Source organism: Rhamphochromis longiceps, linkage group LG19 (assembly GCF_057381845.1).
Source record: "Rhamphochromis longiceps isolate RC_006_pf linkage group LG19, R_longiceps_female_GT1.1, whole genome shotgun sequence".
Lineage (NCBI taxonomy): Eukaryota > Metazoa > Chordata > Actinopteri > Cichliformes > Cichlidae > Rhamphochromis > Rhamphochromis longiceps.
The window spans coordinates 10,744,452-10,763,908 of NC_140575.1; the positions used below are offsets into that span (position 1 = coordinate 10,744,452).

Below are 19,457 nucleotides of genomic sequence, written 5' to 3' on the forward strand. Positions count from 1 at the left end.
GAAACAACTGAAAGTCAGCTGCACTTCCGGTTTGAATCCCACTGATATGATTAAATATAATGACGCCCATACATATTTACTAGAAAAGAAATAAAGAAAACAACAACGAAACAAATGGAAAAATGTGTCATAATAAAAATGTTAAAAGAAATATAAGAAAACATGGAATGGGCTGAAACAAAGTAAAACAAAAATTATTTATAGATTAAAAGCAGAAAATATGAACCAAACTGAAGAAAAAGTAATTCTGGTGTTTTTAAATAACATCTGTAAGAATAATGCAAAAAAAGGTGTGTTTAACAGAGTTATTGTAGTGCCTAATTAGTTTTTATTCCGTTTTGACTCAGTTTTCAGTCACTTTTAATTTTAGTTCAGTTTTATTTAATCATAATAACACTGCTATTTAATGAAACTGATTATTTATTTTAGTTAATTAGAATGTGTTTTTATTTTCATATTTAGTTTTATTTAACTATAATAACCCTGCTATTTAATGATAATGAAATTTTAGTTTAGCGTGTAACTTTTATTGTGAAGGCGCATCCGGCCCGCGCGACCTCGCGCTGGGTAAATTGGCGGGTCGGAGTTTGTGGGAAAACAAACGGAGGAGAAGTTTTCCCGGAGTGTCGAGCTATTCTCCTTTGTTTTCATGATCTTCATCAGTCACTCCTCCTCCTCTTGGTCCGCTGGGCAGTGAGGCTCCCGTGACGGACAGACCGAGCCGGAGGAAGAGGAGGATGCGGAGATGAAGCTGCTGCTGTGGATCGTCGTGTTATCCCTGCGGAGCCCCGCGGGGAGCTGTGGGAGCGGTGAGTGTCCCGGGGGTCGTGGGCAGTTAGCACAGGAGCTAATGCGACCGCTTTACATCCGCCGAACTCCGCCCGAAAATTGTCAGATTTAAAGATTTTACCGCCTGTCAGACACTCACAGGGTTAGGCTCACCTGACGCTCCGAGGTGATGGAGCCTCTCAGTAAATCGGCAACGCGAGTCACACCAAGCAGCGTTTATCTGAAGCTGGTTCGCTTTTTTTCTAACGTACAGACCCCTGCTCTGACCCGAACCCGTGACAACTTCACATTTTAACCGAGTTCTTTCTGGTTTGTTGCGTTCGCGACGATTTACCTTCAGGCTCGTGACAAACTAAAGAGGTCATGCCATGAAGTCATTTACAGCACGTGGAGCAGCTCGCAGACACATTATATCGGGCAGTTCTTAAATGGAGTTTGGTGTGGGGACTCGTAAACAGAGGTCAGGGGGCAAAGTGCAGCTTTCCGGGCTGATACTGAAGCCGTGGGCTTCGGGAAGCTTTTATGGTCCCCGAGTCATGATGTGAAGCTGTCAGTCATTTTATTCAGGACCCACGTCACTGCGGGTGTGTTGCAACTCACCTGTAAACATGCGCGCGCACACACTGCAGAATAACCAGAGTTCCTCAGGTTAAATCATCAGACTTCTCAGCACAGCTCTGAGTTCATGTCCTCAGGTTTCAAGTAAAAAATAATCTAAACTCTTTTATTGATATCACGTCTAAATCCCGAAGTTTCAGGATCACATGAACACCTGTAGCGCCTCACCTGTTTGTGTGTCAGACTGAACCACAGAGTTAGTCTGCTCACAGGGGCGGAGCATTGATTAGTATTGGTTATTGGTATTTTTACTGATGCTTCGCCCAGTGCACCATTACGTCATCCTTCCAGGAAGTGATGACTGCTGCCTTGTGATGTCATCAGCGCATAGAAAGGCTTTCACCTGGCTGCTCTCTGATTGGATCTGATGTTTGATTGGGTTTCAGTCAGACTTTCAAAATAAAAGCAGTTGAACTGTTTGAGCTCCTGTATTTTCATGAACCCTTTAAATGTTCAGATTATTGATCAGTGATCGGGGAGAGACTGAAGGAAGATAAAATAATAGATTCTCAGGCAGCTTCTGAATGAAGTTCTTATGGAGGACGTCAGTGATGATGAGGCTGTTCCAGAAAGTTCAGAGAAGTGTGTTAAGTTTGAGATGAAACACTGCTGCGTGGAAAACACACACACACACAGATCTGCTGATGAAAACGTGTTAAACTTTCAGTATGACAAAAGAAATGATTCAGACTGAAGAGCTTGGGTGAATGGATCAAGCCGACTCCTCCTACTCCAGCAGGTGTGGTGTTCACAAAGCATCCGTCCAATCAGACGGTGTCTCAGGGGAACGAGGTGCGGCTGGGCTGTGCAGTAGAAGGCGTGACGGAGCCGGAGATCACCTGGATGAAGGATGGCGAGAAGCTGTACAGCACAGATCAGGTGTTCCTCACACTGGGAGAGCAGCACTGGGAGACATCACACAGGTGCAGAACACTCAGTCGATCAATGTTTTTCTACTAACGTTTCGTTTGATTTCCTGAAAGTGCTTTTCAGACTGGGGGGCGGGGCTGCCAGAGTGCTGTGATGTCATCGTACTGTCAAACCACGTTTGTCTCTTCGTTTAATTATCAGCCAGCGGCGCTCACTCCGCGGCTGCTTCCTGCTGACTCAGCTGGAGGTTATTCCTTCAGTGTGAAGCATCACAGTCTCCCTTCTAAAAGGGAAGAAACACAATATTAAAGTTTTTAGGCTAAATCCACTGTAAGAAAGCAGCTTTGAACTCTTATCTCCTTCCAACACCACCTCCTCCATCTGTGTCGCTCCTTTAAAAGGTGAAATGAAAAGCCCACTGACATCTGGCGGAGGCGATCCTAGGTTTGATTCCAGGCTGCAGGTGTTCGGACTCCAGACTGAGCGCTTCCTCCTCCGTGATCTGACAGGACGCCCAAAGAGGAAAAAGTGGGCATGCTGCTGAAATTCAGCACCTGGCCTGATGATGGCGCTGTGGCTGTTTCAGTGACTAAACAAAGACTCAATGGGCCTGATTTGCTTATCGTCACAGTAACACCAACCACTCCACCCTCTGGTCCAAATTTGGTCCCTTCCTGCTACGTGAGGTGCAGATGTTTGAAGCAGAGCCCTCAGCTCGTGGATCCAAAGCTCTCATGAACCTTGCTCTGTGCTGGGCCGGTGCTGTGTGACTGTTATTGGGTCTGATGTTGTGGTCTGTTTCAGTGTGAAGTCGGTCCAGCAGCAGGATGCGGGTCAGTACTGGTGTGAGGTGGAGTTCCACGGCCTGACCTTCTCCTCTGAGCGAGCCTGGATTACAGTGGAAGGTGAGGACCCTGAACATGGTCGCCTCCTCCTCACGTTTCCCATCATGCTCCAGGTTCACCTCCTCTTCTTCCTGCAGGAGTTCCTCACTTCACCCAGGAGCCTCAGGATGTGGCGATGTTCGCCGGCACACCCTTCAACCTGACCTGTGCCGCCATCGGCCCCCCCGAGCCCGTGGAGGTGCTGTGGTGGCTGGGAGGAGTCCAGGAGGGGGAGCCCAGACCCTCACCTTCCATCCTTCACGTCCCAGGTCAGAGAAAAATGACATCCAGGTGCATCATGGGAAAGGTCCTCAAGTATCAACCAGCCTGTGGGAGGAGCTACAGTGTGCCATTTAAATTCAGAAACGTTATTACTGAAACGATAAAACACACACCTGTTTGATAAATGAGTCAGACACAGCTTTATGACCCCATAGCAGTTAACGACACGCCAATGCACGCACACACACACACACACACACACACACACACACACACAAGCTGGATTTAATCCACAGGTCGGTTTAACTGGAGCCAGATCACGCCGTGTTTCTCCAGATTAAAGTTCTCCCACACAGCCTCAGCTGATTCATACCTAAAATATCTCTGATATTCAGAGTGTGTGGTGTGTGTGTGTGTGTGTGTGTGTGTGTGTGTGTGTGTGTGTGTGGGGGGGGGGGGGTGTTTGCAGTGGGAGAAACGTCATCAGCTGACCTCTTCAGTTTACAAACAGCACATCTGCAGTGATTCAGGCTACGTCCACACTGGCCCGGATGGATTTGAAAATGGCATTTTTGTCTGAAAGCGCTCCGCCTCCACACTATCAGTCGTTTTCACAGAGTTGTGCGTCCACATTGAAACGGTCGAAAATGCCTACGTTCCAGTCCTGCGCATGCGTGAAACGCAAGAAGACTCGACCTGCCTCATTTCTCTCTGCCGCCTATTTACTTTCCGGCTCTTTGAAGTGTCGCGGCAAAATGTCGAGGAAAAGCAGCGAGTTTGTTAAATGGACTCGCAATGAGGTGGAGTCGTTGCTGCGAGTAACACAAAGGTACAAAGTTGCAAAAGCGAGTGAAAAGAATGTGAAGAACAGCTCTCTGGAGCACGTGCAGACTGATGTTCATCTTTAACAGGGCTGTCAGAGCAGCTGCTGTATAACGCCATCTTAGTTTAATTGGTCACATGACTGCATCACATGACTAACGTGTCATTGTTTTCAAAAAGTCTCAGTTTTCCACACTGTGACACGAAAGCACCGTTTTCAAAACGCTGCGTTGTCCTTGAGCCAAAACGCCGTCTCAGTGTGGACAGGAGGCCAAAACTGAGAGAAAATGATGCGTTTTCAAACGAAAACGTGTTAGTGTGGACGTAGCCTGATACTCGCACCACTGACTCACGATAGGCTGGGACAGACCTTCCCAAAGTGTGGGGCCCGCCCCCTAGGGGGGCGCAGAGCCATTGCAAGGGGGGGCGCGGCATGAAAAGGGAAAAAAACACAACACAACGCTTGGACACTGCTAGCACGGGACGCCCACACAAACGCAAAGCAGGAGATGAAGCATCGCTGAATATGTTTCCAAACCAACTTCATTCTAAGCCAAAGACTAGAAAATATGGTGAAGCAAATCTGCCCTTTGGCTTCACCTGCACAGGTGCTGAGGTAGGTCTCCCTGCATTATTGGTTTTCCCTGCATCGGGAGCAGCGCTGGGCTGTTCAAATCACAGACAAACAGGATCCCACATTCTTGATTTTTAGTTCACAAACACTTCTTGTAATGACTAACTACTCCTGACATTTTGGAGATGTTAGCTCTTTACACAGTAAAGTTACAGCAGGTTACAAATAATATCAGGCTGATCCTGCCACAATTTGTTCCCCCGGTTCAAATCATGGACTAACAGGATCCCACAGCTGTTTATTTTTTTGAACACATTTTGCACAGAGAGGCATTTTTGGAAAATGTATTGATGCAATGTTGAATATTATTACACAGGAAAAAACAACTACATGTAAAATAATCACACCGTGACGCCTCTGCCTTTGTGAATGGAGGGACAGTAACTGTGTGTGTATGTAAGCTGTAAAACCTGCAGACAGAGACAAAATACTGTTTATCTGCTATTCTGCAATTCCTCTCATGTAAGCAATAATGTGGTGCACAGCTGACGTGAAAAAAGGCACATACCTTTGACGTTGTGTGACGAACTCTGTATTCCTCGTCCACACGGAAACGCAAAAAATGAGTTTTAAAAAAAAATGTGCGCGAGCGAGGGGGGGCGCGAACATTTTTCTGTAAAACAAAGGGGGGCCCAGCGAAAAAGTTTGGGAACCACTGGGCTGGGAGGTCAGTTTATGATCACTGATATGCAAACTGATTTATCACTGATCAGTGTCCATGAGTCCCATTCACAGAGAGTTGAATGGCTGCAATCACAGCATGTAAGATGGTGACAGATGGAGCCTTAGGCCCCTCCTCCATTCAGAGATAGTCTTTCCCTTTTCACGTAAATGGCCTCCTTGACTCCGCCCTCAAACCAGCGTTCCTCTCTGTCCAGGATGTTACATCCTCATCACTGAAAGAGTGTCCACTGGCCTGTAGGTGTGAACAGACTGCAAAGTCCTGGCCTGATGAGGTGGCTCTTCTGTGTTGGTCCATCCTCTTCACCAGAGGTTGTTTGGTTTCCCCGATGTATAAATCCTGCCAATCCTCCTGCACTTAACTGCGTACACTATGTTACTCTGTGTCGGGGGACCCGATCCTTGGGGTGGACCAGTGTTTAGGATTTAAAATCCACAGAGATGCAGTGTTTAGAGAAAAAGTGTTTCAGCTGGCACGCACGGGATCACTGAGGGTTTTCAGGCAGGCAGCAGTTGTCCTTCTATCCTGGATAAACACATTTACTAAGGGCCTTCTGGATGTGCTGCTCTCCTGCTGTCAGCTCACGCCCAGTGTTCTCACACTCAGCTTCAGTGTAAATGGAAGCTTTACACACGCGCACACACAGTTTCTTGTGTCATCTGTGTTAAACTACATCACCCATAATGCGCCTGGAGCTCCTCTGTGTGTGCGATTAATGTGTGTGTGTGCGCGCAGGTGTGAACAGCAGCATCAAGTTTTACTGTGAAGCGAAGAATGCCAGGGGCGTCTCCGTGTCCAGAACTGGAACCGCTCACATCAAAGGTGAGGCCACACCCACACAGGTGTACGTTGAGCTGTGATTGCATGGCTATGTGTGGGCGTGGCTTGTAAACAGTGTGCCTTTGTGTCTCAGAGCTGCCAGAGGCTCCGGTCAGCCTGCAAATCGTTGGGATGGTGGATAACAACGTAACGTTGTCATGGAAACCGGGAGTCACTGGTCACTCTGAACTGTCCACCTGCATCGTCCAGGTAATGCACACCCTACCCTCAAACCTCACCTGTAGGCCTGAAAAAGGTCCTCACTCCCCCCCCCCCTCTGAACCAGGTGTCGAGGCGCTCCACCCGCAGGTGGGACCTCCCACAGCGGGAGGTCCAGGTTCCTCCTCACCTCCACACTCTGACTGGTCTGAGGAGTCACGCCAACTACAGCACCAGGGTCTCCTGTGTGAACGAGGTGGGGGCGTCGCCCTTCTCACCCTGGCTGCACTTTCACACACCTGAAGCAGGTAAGACAGGTGCGCTGACCGTTACCTGCAGCAAACATGTGACCGTGTCATGTGACCAGCTGGTGTCTTACTACCTCACAGTTTAGTCAGTAAACACGAGCTACAGCTGTGTGTGTGTGTGTGTGTGTGTGTGTGTGTGTGTGTGTGTGTGTGTGTGTGTGTGTGTGTATTTGGGAAGATTCCAGTCCTCGGCGTACAATCAGCTTTTGTTTGTGTCCTAAATCCAGTGTGAGGCCTGCAGCAGGGCCAGCGGCGCCTCCTGCAGGCGGAGCTCACACTGGGCCCTTTGAGCCACAGTGACCCACATTCAGCTGCAGGCCTGAGCAGCTGAGCACAGAGACAAACACCCAGTAAAACACGGCAGGAGAATAGAAACCAATAGAATCGATAGAACCAGAGGAATCAGTTGATGTGCGGTCCGAGTTTTTGTTGGCTCGTATGTGCTTTTATGTACATGTGACTGTGAGTCTGTGTGTCCCGCCTCAGTGCCCTCCGCGGCCCCCAGGAATCTGACATTTGACCTCTCGGAGCAGCAGCTGTTTCTGAAGTGGGCGGAGCTTCAGGTGGACGAGCTGCAGGGTCGACTGTTGGCCTACAAGGTGCAGTGGACTGTGGGAGGAGAGGCTCAGGTGAGACAGTCGTACCTGTCTCTCCAATGTGATTGGAGGTAGAAGGTGACGGTGATGATGTCATTATCTCTGCCTGCAGGAGCCACTCCTCTTTAAGGAGAACTCCGCCCACCTCTCTGGAGGTGGTCGTTTCTTTAACGCGTCCTTCCAGGTGGCGGCCTGCACGGCGGTGGGCTGTGGGCCGTGGAGCTCCCCGGTGCTGCTGCTGCCCCCTTCAGGTACTCTCAGACATGACATCAGCTCAAATGTCACCGCGGGGTGTTTGAAGGACATTGATGGATTGATTGTTGCCTGGCTGCTCTCTCAGCGCAGGTCCGGGTCCCGCGGAGCCACATGTGGGTCGGTCTGCTGCTCGGCCTCCTGGTCGCCACCATCGTCGGGCTGCTGCTGGCTGTCGTCGCTCAGCGCCGCGGGAAGGAGATGCAGTTTGGGTACGAACGTGTTCACGCACACCACTGACCTTACTGCAGCACGCCTTCCTGCGTCCACAGACGCGCTGCAGCAGTTTATTTATCCACAGCTGAAAGTAGTCCCAAACAGACGCAACATGTGAACTTTTAAAGATGTTTCTGTACGTTTCCACGTGTGAACCAATGAGCTGCCAGCATCAGGCCTGTGGCTGTTTCTCTCATGTGTTTTCATGCTTCCAGCTCGGCCTTCAAGTCTCCGGGTGCAGAGACCTCAGTGTCCTTCACAGCAGCGCGGTCCTTCAACAGGAACGTGACGGACCTGCAGGAGTCCACCTGTGAGTGTGAGCACGCTCAGTGTGTTTGTTGATCGACACGATGTTGAGTCAAGTGACAGACGATGAACACGGGAATGTGTATCAGACCTCGTTGCCTGTGTCTCCCCCCAGTGGACGGTCTCTGCATCAACGACGAGCTGAAGAATAAACTGAAGGACGTTTTGATTTCTGAGCGGCGGCTGACGCTCGGACACATGCTGGGAAAAGGTATCGCTATGACAACAAATGAGACGTGTAAACAGGAACTGTCAGCAAACTCCTCACCTTCTCTTGTAATCAGAGCGACAAACACTAATTTATGAATTGATGTGGGTTGTTTTGTTTTTTTAAATGAAACTAAATCACATGATTCGCGCTGATGTCACCTGACCTTTTATATAGATGGGTGACAGTCAGGTGGTGGGAACACGACAGAAACACCTGTATAACCTCAGCTCTGTGTGTGTGTACAAAATACAACAGAGTGCTGAGTGTGAGGAAACTCCAAGAGTCAGGAGGTCACAAGCACACACACAAAATGTTTAAAAATATCAATATTCATTGAACGTGTCAGAAAATAATTTGTAGAATATGTTAAAACATAAATAAAAGTGCAATAAAATAACAAATGCAAACAGAAAATCACGGTGTGTTTACCTGTGCAGGTGAGTTCGGCTCAGTGCGTGAGGCCTTCCTGAAGACTGAGGACTCGTCTGTCCAGAAGGTGGCGGTCAAAGTACTGAAATGTGAGTTGTACTCTTCTTCTTCTTCTTCTCCTTCTTTAAGCAGCCGATGTGTTGAATAACCAGATCACGTGACTTCCTCCAGCTGACATCACCTCGTCAGGTGACATCGAGCAGTGTCTGAAGGAGGCGGCCTACATGAAGGACTTCCACCATCCCAACGTCATCCAGCTCATCGGTAACCCCGCCCACCACACAGTGGTTAACCGGAGGTCAAAGGTCAGGCAGCGTGATTAATGTGCCGATCTGTCCAATAGGAGTGAGCCTCCACCGGCGTCCCGGCCAGCGGCTGCCGATCCCGATGGTGGTTCTGCCGTTCATGAAGCACGGAGACCTGCACACCTTCCTGCTGCTGTCCAGGCTGGGAGACGAGCCGTTTGTAAGACACGCCCTGATCGATAGCTGATCAATAACCGCGCTATGCTTTGATCAATAACCAATGTGCCTCTGCATTAGGACCTGTCTCTGCACACGCTGGTCCGGTTCATGTTGGACATCTCGCAGGGAATGGAGTATCTGAGCAGCAAGAACATCATCCACAGAGACCTCGCCGCCAGAAACTGCATGTCAGTCCGCCAATCGCAGCCAACCAGTCGATCAATGATCTGATTCGCTTCAGATAGTCGTTGTTGTTGTGAGTTTAAATGAGGAGGAGGAGTGGCAGCAATCTTCCACTCCAGCCAAACGTTGAGAGTCTGCTGTTGCTGGTGCTCTGTCATGTGTGTCACATTCAGCGCGTCTACATGGAAGTGAAACTTTAAAGATGAAGGATAAAACTGAGTGTAGGGGGCGCTGTGCCGGCCTTAGCGAGCTCTGTGTGTGTGTTTCAGGCTGAACGAGGACATGACTGTGTGTGTGGCAGACTTCGGCCTCTCTAAGAAGATCTACAGTGGCGATTATTACCGTCAGGGCTCCGTCTCCAAACTGCCCGTCAAGTGGATCGCTCTGGAGAGTCTGGCTGACAACGTGTACACCACGCAGAGCGATGTGGTACGCACGCACACACCTGGGACACACAGACGTCTGTGACGTAGCTGTCCCAGATTACAGATCCTGATTCAGAGCAGAGGACATTTCAGGCTCTTTTCTTTTTTAGTTTCTGCTGATAGTCACGTTCAGGCAGCCTGAAAACGATGCCTGGCGGCAGCTCGACACTGTGATTCATAAAAATCCATCCTGACAGATCCATGAGCTGACATGTCTCAGCACTTATTGTAAGTTTGCTGATCAAGCAGAAGGCGAGTGCTGATGCGAGCACGCAGGGACGCTTTGTTCTCTGCAAATGGTAAAAATGGTAAATGGCCTGCATTTGTATAGCGCTTTTCTAGTCCTTAAGGACCCCAAAGCGCTTTACACTACATTCAGTCATTCACCCATTCACACACACATTCACACACTGGTGATAGCAAGCTACATTGTAGCCACAGCTGCCCTGGGGCGCACTGACAGAGGCGAGGCTGCCGGACACTGGTGCCACCGGGCCCTCTGACCACCACCAGTAGGCAAACACGGGGTTAGTATCTTGCCCAAGGATATTTGGCATGCAGCTAGGAGGCAGCCTGAGATCAAACCACCGACCTTCAGATTAGTGGCTGACCTGCTCTGCCACCTGAGCTACAGCCACCCCACTGTAAAGACGATATGACCTGAGAGGAGGCGCCGCTGAGTTTGTGGCATCAGTGAACCTGCAGCAGCTTAACGCTGAGACGGGTTTAAACTAGAGATGGACCGATCCGATGTTACGTATCGGTCCGATACTGACGTAAATTACTGGATCGGATATCGGAGAGAAATAAAAAATGTAATCCGATCCGTTAAATATCAAAAAAGCACCTCACAAAACTTGCAACATGGCGTAACTCAGCACGTCGCAGCAGTGTGCTCACGTGATAGAGCAGCTGTGTGTATTTGTAGCCTCAAACCAGCATTTCATCTCCGAGGAACTTTTCCCAGAGAGAAGTAAAGCAAGTGTGTAAGTTCATCTCTGAATGTTTGTAAAGCATTCCAGCCTTAAGCTTAACAACCGATATATGGAGCGACTGCCTCTCCCTCTCCTGTTGCTACTTCAATCATGAAACTGATCAATGATCAGCTGATCGGCTTTTCTGTCGTGACTCCGTCTCTCTTGTTTGTTTTTGGCCCACTTTGCACCAGAAAGAGAGAAACCAGCGGCTGAACAACAGCAGCACGTTTAAGCTTGATCAGCTGTTGTTAGAATTTATTTAATATTACTTTCTACTCGAGGATCTTTTTCTACGTAGCTGAGGCTGGTAACTGTGCAGGGGCGGATCTAGCAAAGTTTAGCCAGGGGGGCCGATAGGGCATTAACAGGGAAAAGGGGGCACAAAGACATACTTTTCTTTCTTGTTCTCATTTAAAATGTCGAGCTTTTAATAAATAATTATCTGAATCTTACACCCAAAGTTTTAATCTGATGTAAAATATATATAAGTCAATTACTGTATATAGTAACTGTTAAGTCTAATATACCCTAGTAAGCTATAGTACTTTTTCCTTTGGGAAGGTACCATCTGTGCAGTCTGCAGTTCTGTTGTAGAAAGATGTTGAATCTATTTAATTATTCTTGAAAAATAATTTATTTCTGTGCATTTTTTTTCACACTGCATCAAATTAGAGTTGATTATGTCGATTAAGCATCATGAGGTGGAGGGTGGTTCCCTATTTTTTTTGCTGGGAGTTTGCAGCCCTATTAGTTAGGTTGCTTAATATTTCTGCTAAGTACTCTTTAAAATACCAGAATAGGGAGGATGGAGCAGGTTTAAGTTTATTAGATTGATCAGTTTTGCTGAACTTTGAAATATTTTGGGTGCTGTGTGTTTTTTACAGAACAGAATAACAGAATAGCTTTAGTGTTGTTGTTTATTTAAACCTGAGTATGAACTTATACAAAATGCAGCAAGATATTAAGAAAACAGTTTGATTAAAAAACACTATATCGGATTTATATCAGTATCGGACATAAAAAAGTGGTATCGTGCCATCTCTAGTTTAAACACACCTGTGCAGGTGGTTTCTGCTGTCACCTCATCACAGCTGTAGTGCTCGTTACTGCCATCTGCTGATGAGGAGTGAAGCTGTGACATAAACACTACCTTACGTCAGCAGACCAGCTCTTTGTCACATGATTAGATTGTCATGGAAACAAACTAAAGGAACATGTTAGGAGTAAAATAATGACTTTAAAAGTTTCAGGTGTGTGCACTCAGCGAATGATGACCTTCTGTGTGTGTGTGTGTGTGTGTGTCAGTGGGCGTTTGGCGTGACGATGTGGGAGATCATGACTCGCGGTCAGACTCCGTATCCTGGCGTGGAAAATTCGGAGATCTACGAGTTCCTGATCAAAGGAGAACGTCTGAAGAAGCCGGCCGACTGCAGAGACGACATGTGAGTGTGTACACAACGACACAAACAACATACTGAAGAAACAACAACACAGAGAACGAAACCCCTTTCAAAATAAAGCTGATCACGTCAGCTGTGTGCACTCTTTAACCTCTTTCTTCTTCTGTGGTTGTCAGATATGAGATCATGCACAGCTGCTGGAGTCCTGTCCCTAAATGTCGGCCCAGCTTCCAGCAGCTGGTCGGCCAGCTGGAGGCGCTGTGGGTCAGCCTGTTGCCCGCCTCCCCTCAGAAGGAGCCGTTATTCTACGTCAACCTGGAGGGCGACAATGGCGAGCATGGGGAAGGAGCCCGGGCCCAAGGGCCTGAGGAGGCGGCGGCGGCTTCAAACTGGGGCGTCCCATGGCAGCGGCAGGTGGAGCACGAGGAGAAAGACTGGCTGATTGGGTCTGGGGCGGCGTTTGCCATCGGTGGTGACTACAGGTACATCACCGGCCCCTGTGGAGTCTCCGAGGAGGAGGCAGGGGGAAGGTGGCCCACAGACACGTTACAGGAGGCGGCGAGGGACGAAGATGACGACGACGTCGTCATCAACGTGTGACACAGACTGGCCAATCTCAGCGCTCCTCCGTCAGCTGATCAGACTCACTTTAAGGCACGGAGCAGCGGGCGGGTGGAGACGCACTGAGGGACAATCACGACCACTCCTCCCACTACGTTTCAGAACAAAGAGTCAAAGGATCCATTAAGGAGTCGATCAGCAGGTGAATCGGTAACGGAGGGAGATGCTGTTAGTCACCGAGAGGAAACAGAAGGGGGCGCCGAAACGCCTCACATTCATTTCATTAATAAACGTTTTATTTTCAGATCAGTAAATCAATAATTCACGTTTTATTGATCGATCAGCAGCCGCTTCTTTGTTCGATGATTAATCACTTGCTGTTAATTAATCGATTAATCAGCCTGGATATTTTCTTTGCAGCTTGTGTTTTAGAGGACATTACCATTTAGGTCTGGAGCTGTGCTTTTATTTTGAAAGACTGGGGGTTTCCTGAACACACCTGTGACCCTTACATGGGCCGGGAACCTCCAGTTGGACAACCCTGCACTGAACCTGTATTAACAGGGAAACATTTCAGGTTTGACCTTCCTGCTGAAGCTCCTCTCACAAAGCATTTTTCTGAAGCGCTTTGATTTTAGTTTATGATGTGTTGAGAAATTATGGGATGTGTGAAAGCTGCTGGACGTGTCCTGTGAGGCCTCTGTGACCTACATGTGCCTTCTATTGGTTTCTTCTTCACGGTGTGTCCCACCCTCTGTCAGTGTCTCTCTGCTGCCCCCGGTGGTGGCTGTTGCTGTAACAGTGAAGCTGTGTTTTGTTATTACTGAATTAACTTGAAGTTTTAATGGTGACAGACTTAACTGATTTATTGATTTGTTGATCCTGGTTTGCGTTCGTGTCTGCAGTGTCTTGTGTTGCTATGACGACACTCTTACCTCTGTGTGTGATGTCTCACTGACTTCAGGTCTGTAAGAAAGTGATAATTAAATAAAGTGTTTCCTGTTTTCTGCGCTTTGTCTTCTGATCTGAGGTCAGATTGAAAACAGCCGTGGTCAGTAAAAATCAGCGTCCAGCTCTGTGAAATCATTTCAGTTTCATCGTTTACTGCCCGTTTTCAAATTCAAAAATAATCAGACAAATATTTATCGACAGGTTTGCAGCTCTTCAAATAAAATGGATCAAAATAAAATCTTTACTAAGGAATAAATGTACTAAAATACGGGGTAAAGATCAAGTCAGGTATTTAAAATGTAAAACGAAAAAATGAGGTAAAAGAGACAGGAAGTGATGTCACACCACAGGGCGGGTTTGTTTCTTCCACATGATTCTTCGTACTTTATTTACCGCATGCCCATCAATAACAGCTGACAGTCATTTCACACCTCTAAACAGACTCGTATTCAGCCGTAACACCTCGAGCTGTGTCAGTGAGCCGGTGATGTCTTAACCTGAGTCTGTGGTCTCTGCTAGGGCTGTGCGATATGACCAAAATCTCATATCCCGATATAAGAATTATATCGTCCGATAACGATATAAATCACAAAAAATAAATTCAGCTCGACTTGCATGAAGTGTTTTCAGCTGGGCGTCGTGTACCTGGAGTCGGGCGTTTTAACAGATGCATGAAATGATACATTTTTAGACATAAGTTGTAACGACTGCCGTTTTCTTTGTATTTATTACACGGCGTGCTGCGGGGAAAAGCCTGTTCTAACGTTTGAGTCTTCCGTTTATTTTTTAGCACCTGGCGTCTTTTTTTTACTTCTCATCCGTAAATAATCTGCTCTTTCACGTGATTCAGTTTATTTTGAAAAGTCTCAACAGGATCTTGAGCTTTATTGTGAAAGGTTTATGTGGAACATAAACAAGCGGACACGCGGTGGTTTTACCGCGTGTCCACCTGTGTCCGCTAACGACAACGCATAAAAACAGGCGCTTGTCCGTCCGTAGTGTGGTTATATTAAATATAAGAGAAAGAGAGAACTTTAAGAAATGAATATAGCCACTACAGTGACCATCAAAACGATGAAAAAATATTGCCGTAAACAGTTTATTTTGCGACACCACGAAACAAACGATAGCGTAAAATGAAACGATAGACGTTCTTATATCGTCATCCGATATATATCGTTACATCGAACAGCCCTAGTCTCTGCCCCTCCCTGACTGCGGCTCTGCTGGCCAAAATCAGACTGTACATAAAGGATGGATGTAAAGGTAACACCTGCGTCCTGTTTAATCCGGGGCTGACTCTGAAGTCTGATTGGACAGAAGCCAGCTGATCTGTGAGCTCGCTGAAGTTTTTCCAGACGCGTTTTAGGACAGGAAGCGGTTAAGATGGTAACCTCTGACCTCACAGTTCGGCTCCATCATTCATTTACAGTCTGTGGTCTGAAGGACTGAGACTTGGTCCCTGGCGTTTATTCACTCCAGCAGGGGGCGCTCTGCTGCAGCGCCTGACATTTCCTCTGCTGACATGTCATGTGACAGGAAGCTGAAGGGCGTAGAGGCGACGGCTCAGGTTATTGATTATGATGTGACGGTAATCTGACGTGTGACACGGTAGAGGATGCCTCGTCATACATGTTCAGTGTTAGTGATGTAAAACCTTTTACTGTTGTCAGGTTTTAGGCTTACAAATATTTAAAATAACCTCATATTGGACAGATTTGTGATGTCATTCAGCAGGTGTGTGTATGTGAGTGTGTCGCTGTGATTGTGAACACTAAACCTGCAGGGCAGCCTCGCCGTGTGGCGCCGCTCTGCTTCCTGATAACTGTGATGTAACGGCTCTGAACATGAGTTATGATATCATCAGGGTGGAGCTGCTTCCTATTAGCTGATTGGAGGACCGTGTTGCTTTTGTTTAACATGACATTTAGAGAACACCACACTGCTCCACCTGCGCCTGGTCTCCAGGCGGCGCTCTGATGGAAGCAGAACGTTCCTGCAGGTCGGTGAGAAACGAACCGTGTGAATAAACGGGAAAACACATGAAGACCGTCAAACTGAGCTTAAGCATCAAGTGCGGCACTTAGGGCCCCGCCCATTGGTTAAGACAGCGATCCCAAGTCTCTGAGACGGGTCGTGGTTCTGTGCTGTGATTGGACGTTTCACTGCTGGTTTGTTCATTGTTTACGTCGGTTGTGATGCAAACAAGAGCGGCTTAACTCTATGGCCAAAGCTATACTATGTTCTGATTTTGGATTTGGATTTAATGTATATAAAGGCTAATTCTACTCACTTATACATTATCCTGTTTTGAATGTAGAATTTTGTTTTTTGTTGTAAAATCTAATATTCATGCAACAAAGTAGAGCGCTAACTTAGCAGCTAGTGTGAATTTGCTTAGGTAGCAGGTTGTATAAACAGACACTATGGGTTTAACACAGGTATAAATATCTGCTAATCAGTGTTAACATGAACTGAAATATCATTAAGATAATTTAATGGGTTAACTTAAAGGGTGAATTTATACCTAAATTCGACCTGTCGATCATACTACAGTGCAAACATGCTTATATCTGCCCTAAATCTGTGCAGTTTAGTCCTTTAGTCTATAGAGCTGGCCATCTTCTGGAGCCAGTCTTAAGTGGCAATGCATTTCTTTTCAGCTCCAGAAGTTGCTCTCTGTTTCTCTGTCTATACTAACGACTGTGACTATGCTAACTGGGATAATAAGGATGGTGGCTAGGGTTATAAGGAAGGCCAAAGCAGTCCCTAATGCTATGTCTTAAGTGTAACATTGCTATGTCTTGTCTTTATAGTGCCAGAGTTGGGAGGAATACCTTAACTCTAATTCACAACAGCAAAACTATGTTGGTTTACTACACAAAAGAGAGAAAAAAAAAAAAGCGGCTTAACTCTGAAGGAGCAGCTGAGCGTGCCGACAGACCTGAAGACACAACGACACAAACCATAAACTGACCAATCAGGTCGCTGTGATGACAGCTGTGACATCACAGCAAGAGATGAACCTTCATGGTTTCTTAAATATGAGGATCTGGTGTACTGATGACATCACAGCGCTGCGATTAGTCAGTTTGGTTAACATCGGAAACTCCACGATGATCAGCTGATTACAGCGTTAATCCCAGTTCGCTGTGGTTCTTCAGACTTCACACAGAAACAGACGGTGTGGAGGAGGCCGCACAGGAGGTGGTGCCACAGGAGGCGGCGCCACAGGACAGGAGGAGGCGCCACAGGACAGGAGGAGGCGCCACAGGACAGGAGGAGGCCGCACAGACCTGTGGAGAGGATCAGGATGGAGGTTTTGGGAGGTGTTCAGCGCTGGGACAGAAGCTGGATATTTCACACTTTCATAGACACGCTTGTTCTCAGACTGACCCTCTGCATGTTTCCACGTGGACCTGATCACCTGTCAATGACTGTTATTGATCACTGCTGCAGAAGCTGAAGCCTCACCTGCCACCAGGGACGTTTGAGCTGCAGGTGAAGTTTGGCTAAACTAGAAGATCAAAAATACTAAAATACCTGCTCAAGGCAATACAACCCTACCTGTGCAGAAATGTTGGTCAAAAAAGAAAGAATAACGCAGCAAAAAAGTAGCAGATAGCTGTGCGCACCATCGACGAGGTTAAATCTCAGTTTTCCTCAGGTAAACGCAGAGTTTCTTCTTCTTTAAAACGCCAACATGTGACCAAAGGCCGACGCCCAGAGTGGCTTGTCGTGGGGAGCGTCAGGGAGCAGACTCTGGAGAAACCTCACTGCTGTTCCCGTGCAGACTTAAGCGCTGTCCTGACCTCACGGTTTCCTCCAATCAGGCTGAGAGATGTTTAAACGAGGTGTCAGGTGTTTACCGGCCAATGTTTGAACTCCAGGTAGAAAGTGTGAGCTGAGTTTACCTGACAGGCGCATTTCCCCAGGACAAACACTAACATTGTGGAGGTTCTGGTTCCAGCTACCTGTCACACTCCATGGTGATTGTTTATCCAGGTGTTTTACAGTCTGTCTTCGCGGCTGTGGTTTCCAGATATTTTGTGCTCAAAGGTCTCCAGAGTTTCAGAGCACACCTGTACTCGTACCTGCGCCATCACACGGAGATGCTGCAGAAACCTGAGAATAAAATTCTATACACACACACACACACACACACACACACACACACACACACACACACACACACACACACACACACACACACACACACACGAGTGTTTTTCTTTTTACCTGTTCTTAACGCGCCCACACAGACCGCGAGATTTCACAGGACGCAAAATTTTGATGAAGCTCAACATTTGGATTTTTTTGGCTGTGAATAAACAGATCTGACCAATCAGATCGCTGCACTTGTACTCGTATCCCAAAGCGCGCACCGTCACTGAACACACATGCGACTCGGCAACACTAAAATAATCCTCACTCACCGCTCGCTGCTGCTCCAGACTGAAATGATCCCTCCTGAGATCAAACCAGGAAACCTGCTGCTGAACGCGTGAATCCAAAAATTCTGAATTTCCTGTTATCTTCATCAGGCTCCGCGTGTGAAGCCCTCTGCATCTACACCTTATAAAAGCCTCCACCCTTTACAGTTAACCACAGCCCGCTGAGTCCTTCACTATGTCCATGAAGCTTCACCCTCCTCCTCCTCCAGGCTGCAAGTCCGACCGTGCAGAGCTCTCACACACACCTGATCACCACGCCTGTACTTTCATTCTTCATAACAACGTTATGTTAAACTGCAGAAGCCCGGGGGCAGGTATGCAGGTGACACTGAGGTCAGAGGCACACACTTGTGCTTAAAACAGAGAGACAAAGTAATCTGAGGACTCCTATTAAACACTGGACACACTGTTACCTGCACTACATGTTTTATTGTAATAGATTACTTATTCACGAGCTGTGTCACGTGACTTACCTGTGAGTGTTATAAATGAGTGCATTTATAACGTGCCGGGTGGGCGGCAGCCACACCTGGCTAACTTAGTGTTAGCCGTGAGCTAACGGGGCACCTGGTGAACCCCGTACGCACAAAATAAAGCGCGCACACAGACACAGGAACGCGCAGTATCAGTGCGGGCTGAATGATCCAGCTGTGGTCACGTGAGTAGTGTGGCGGCAGCTGTGGTTCCCGTGCTGTGGCTCGGTTCCGCTTCGGAGTGTGACTAAACAGAGTCAGCTCGCCCCAAGCCCGCGGCCCGAGTCCGGGTCGAACCAACGGCACGGAGCCCCGGGAGGCGGCGGGCTGGCCGCCTGGGATCAAGCCGCGCCGCGGGGTCTCACCGGAGTCATCTTTGTGTTCTCGGAAGGCACGTTCGAGTCCCGCGGTCGCTCACGGGTCTCCGACGGCCGCTGCTCACGGGGATTCCTGCCGTCACAGCCAGGTTGCGGCCCCAAGATGGCGGCGGAGGCTGCGCAGTACTGGCGGAGGTGACGTGACTGCGGAGGACGCCGCGTGCGCTGTTGTTTGCCTCCCACCATTAAAGACCCTCCGCGGCCAGGCCGACCACCGAACCCGAACAACGGATCCACGGAGCCCCTCGGAAGCGCCGGGCGCGCGGGGGCGAACACAAGGTAACGATTGCGTCGGTACCGGAGCGCGTGGCCGAGCTTCGGGGTGACTGCAGCCACGGTGAGCTCGGTGAGGCCTGCGGCTAGCTGCTCTCTGAG

The 19,457-nt window shown here is 48.1% G+C and overlaps 2 protein-coding genes across 12 annotated transcripts in view; both read left to right on the forward strand.

The window, feature by feature from the left end:
* The first annotated feature begins 555 nt into the window (after nt 1-555).
* On the forward strand, nt 556-13,838 carry tyro3 (TYRO3 protein tyrosine kinase). Of its 6 annotated transcripts, none has more exons than XM_085392548.1 (19): nt 556-809; nt 2,144-2,330; nt 3,082-3,182; nt 3,260-3,430; nt 6,257-6,343; nt 6,435-6,550; nt 6,627-6,816; nt 7,294-7,436; nt 7,516-7,654; nt 7,744-7,867; nt 8,087-8,187; nt 8,293-8,388; nt 8,826-8,906; nt 8,989-9,081; nt 9,161-9,282; nt 9,360-9,469; nt 9,734-9,893; nt 12,172-12,308; nt 12,443-13,838. In XM_085392548.1, the coding sequence occupies exons 1-19, from the start codon at nt 746-748 to the stop codon at nt 12,864-12,866; spliced, it is 2,646 nt and encodes an 881-aa protein (XP_085248674.1). In that variant the 5' UTR covers nt 556-745; the 3' UTR covers nt 12,867-13,838. The 6 variants fall into 6 exon arrangements, with proteins under 6 accessions (XP_085248674.1, XP_085248676.1, XP_085248677.1 ...); XM_085392550.1 differs by having other exon boundaries at nt 8,087-8,181; XM_085392551.1 differs by having other exon boundaries at nt 6,627-6,807.
* Nucleotides 13,839-18,893: 5,055 nt separating this feature from the next.
* Nucleotides 18,894-19,457, forward strand: part of mgaa (MAX dimerization protein MGA a) — a 33,100-nt gene continuing 32,536 nt past the window's right edge. For 5 of the 6 annotated variants that reach the window (XM_085392536.1, XM_085392539.1, XM_085392540.1 and 2 more), the window contains exon 1: nt 19,203-19,361. The gene's annotated coding sequence lies outside the window, so the exon portion shown is untranslated. Of the gene's footprint in view, nt 19,362-19,457 lie in introns of all 6 variants that reach the window. The other variant, XM_085392541.1, reaches the window with a different exon arrangement.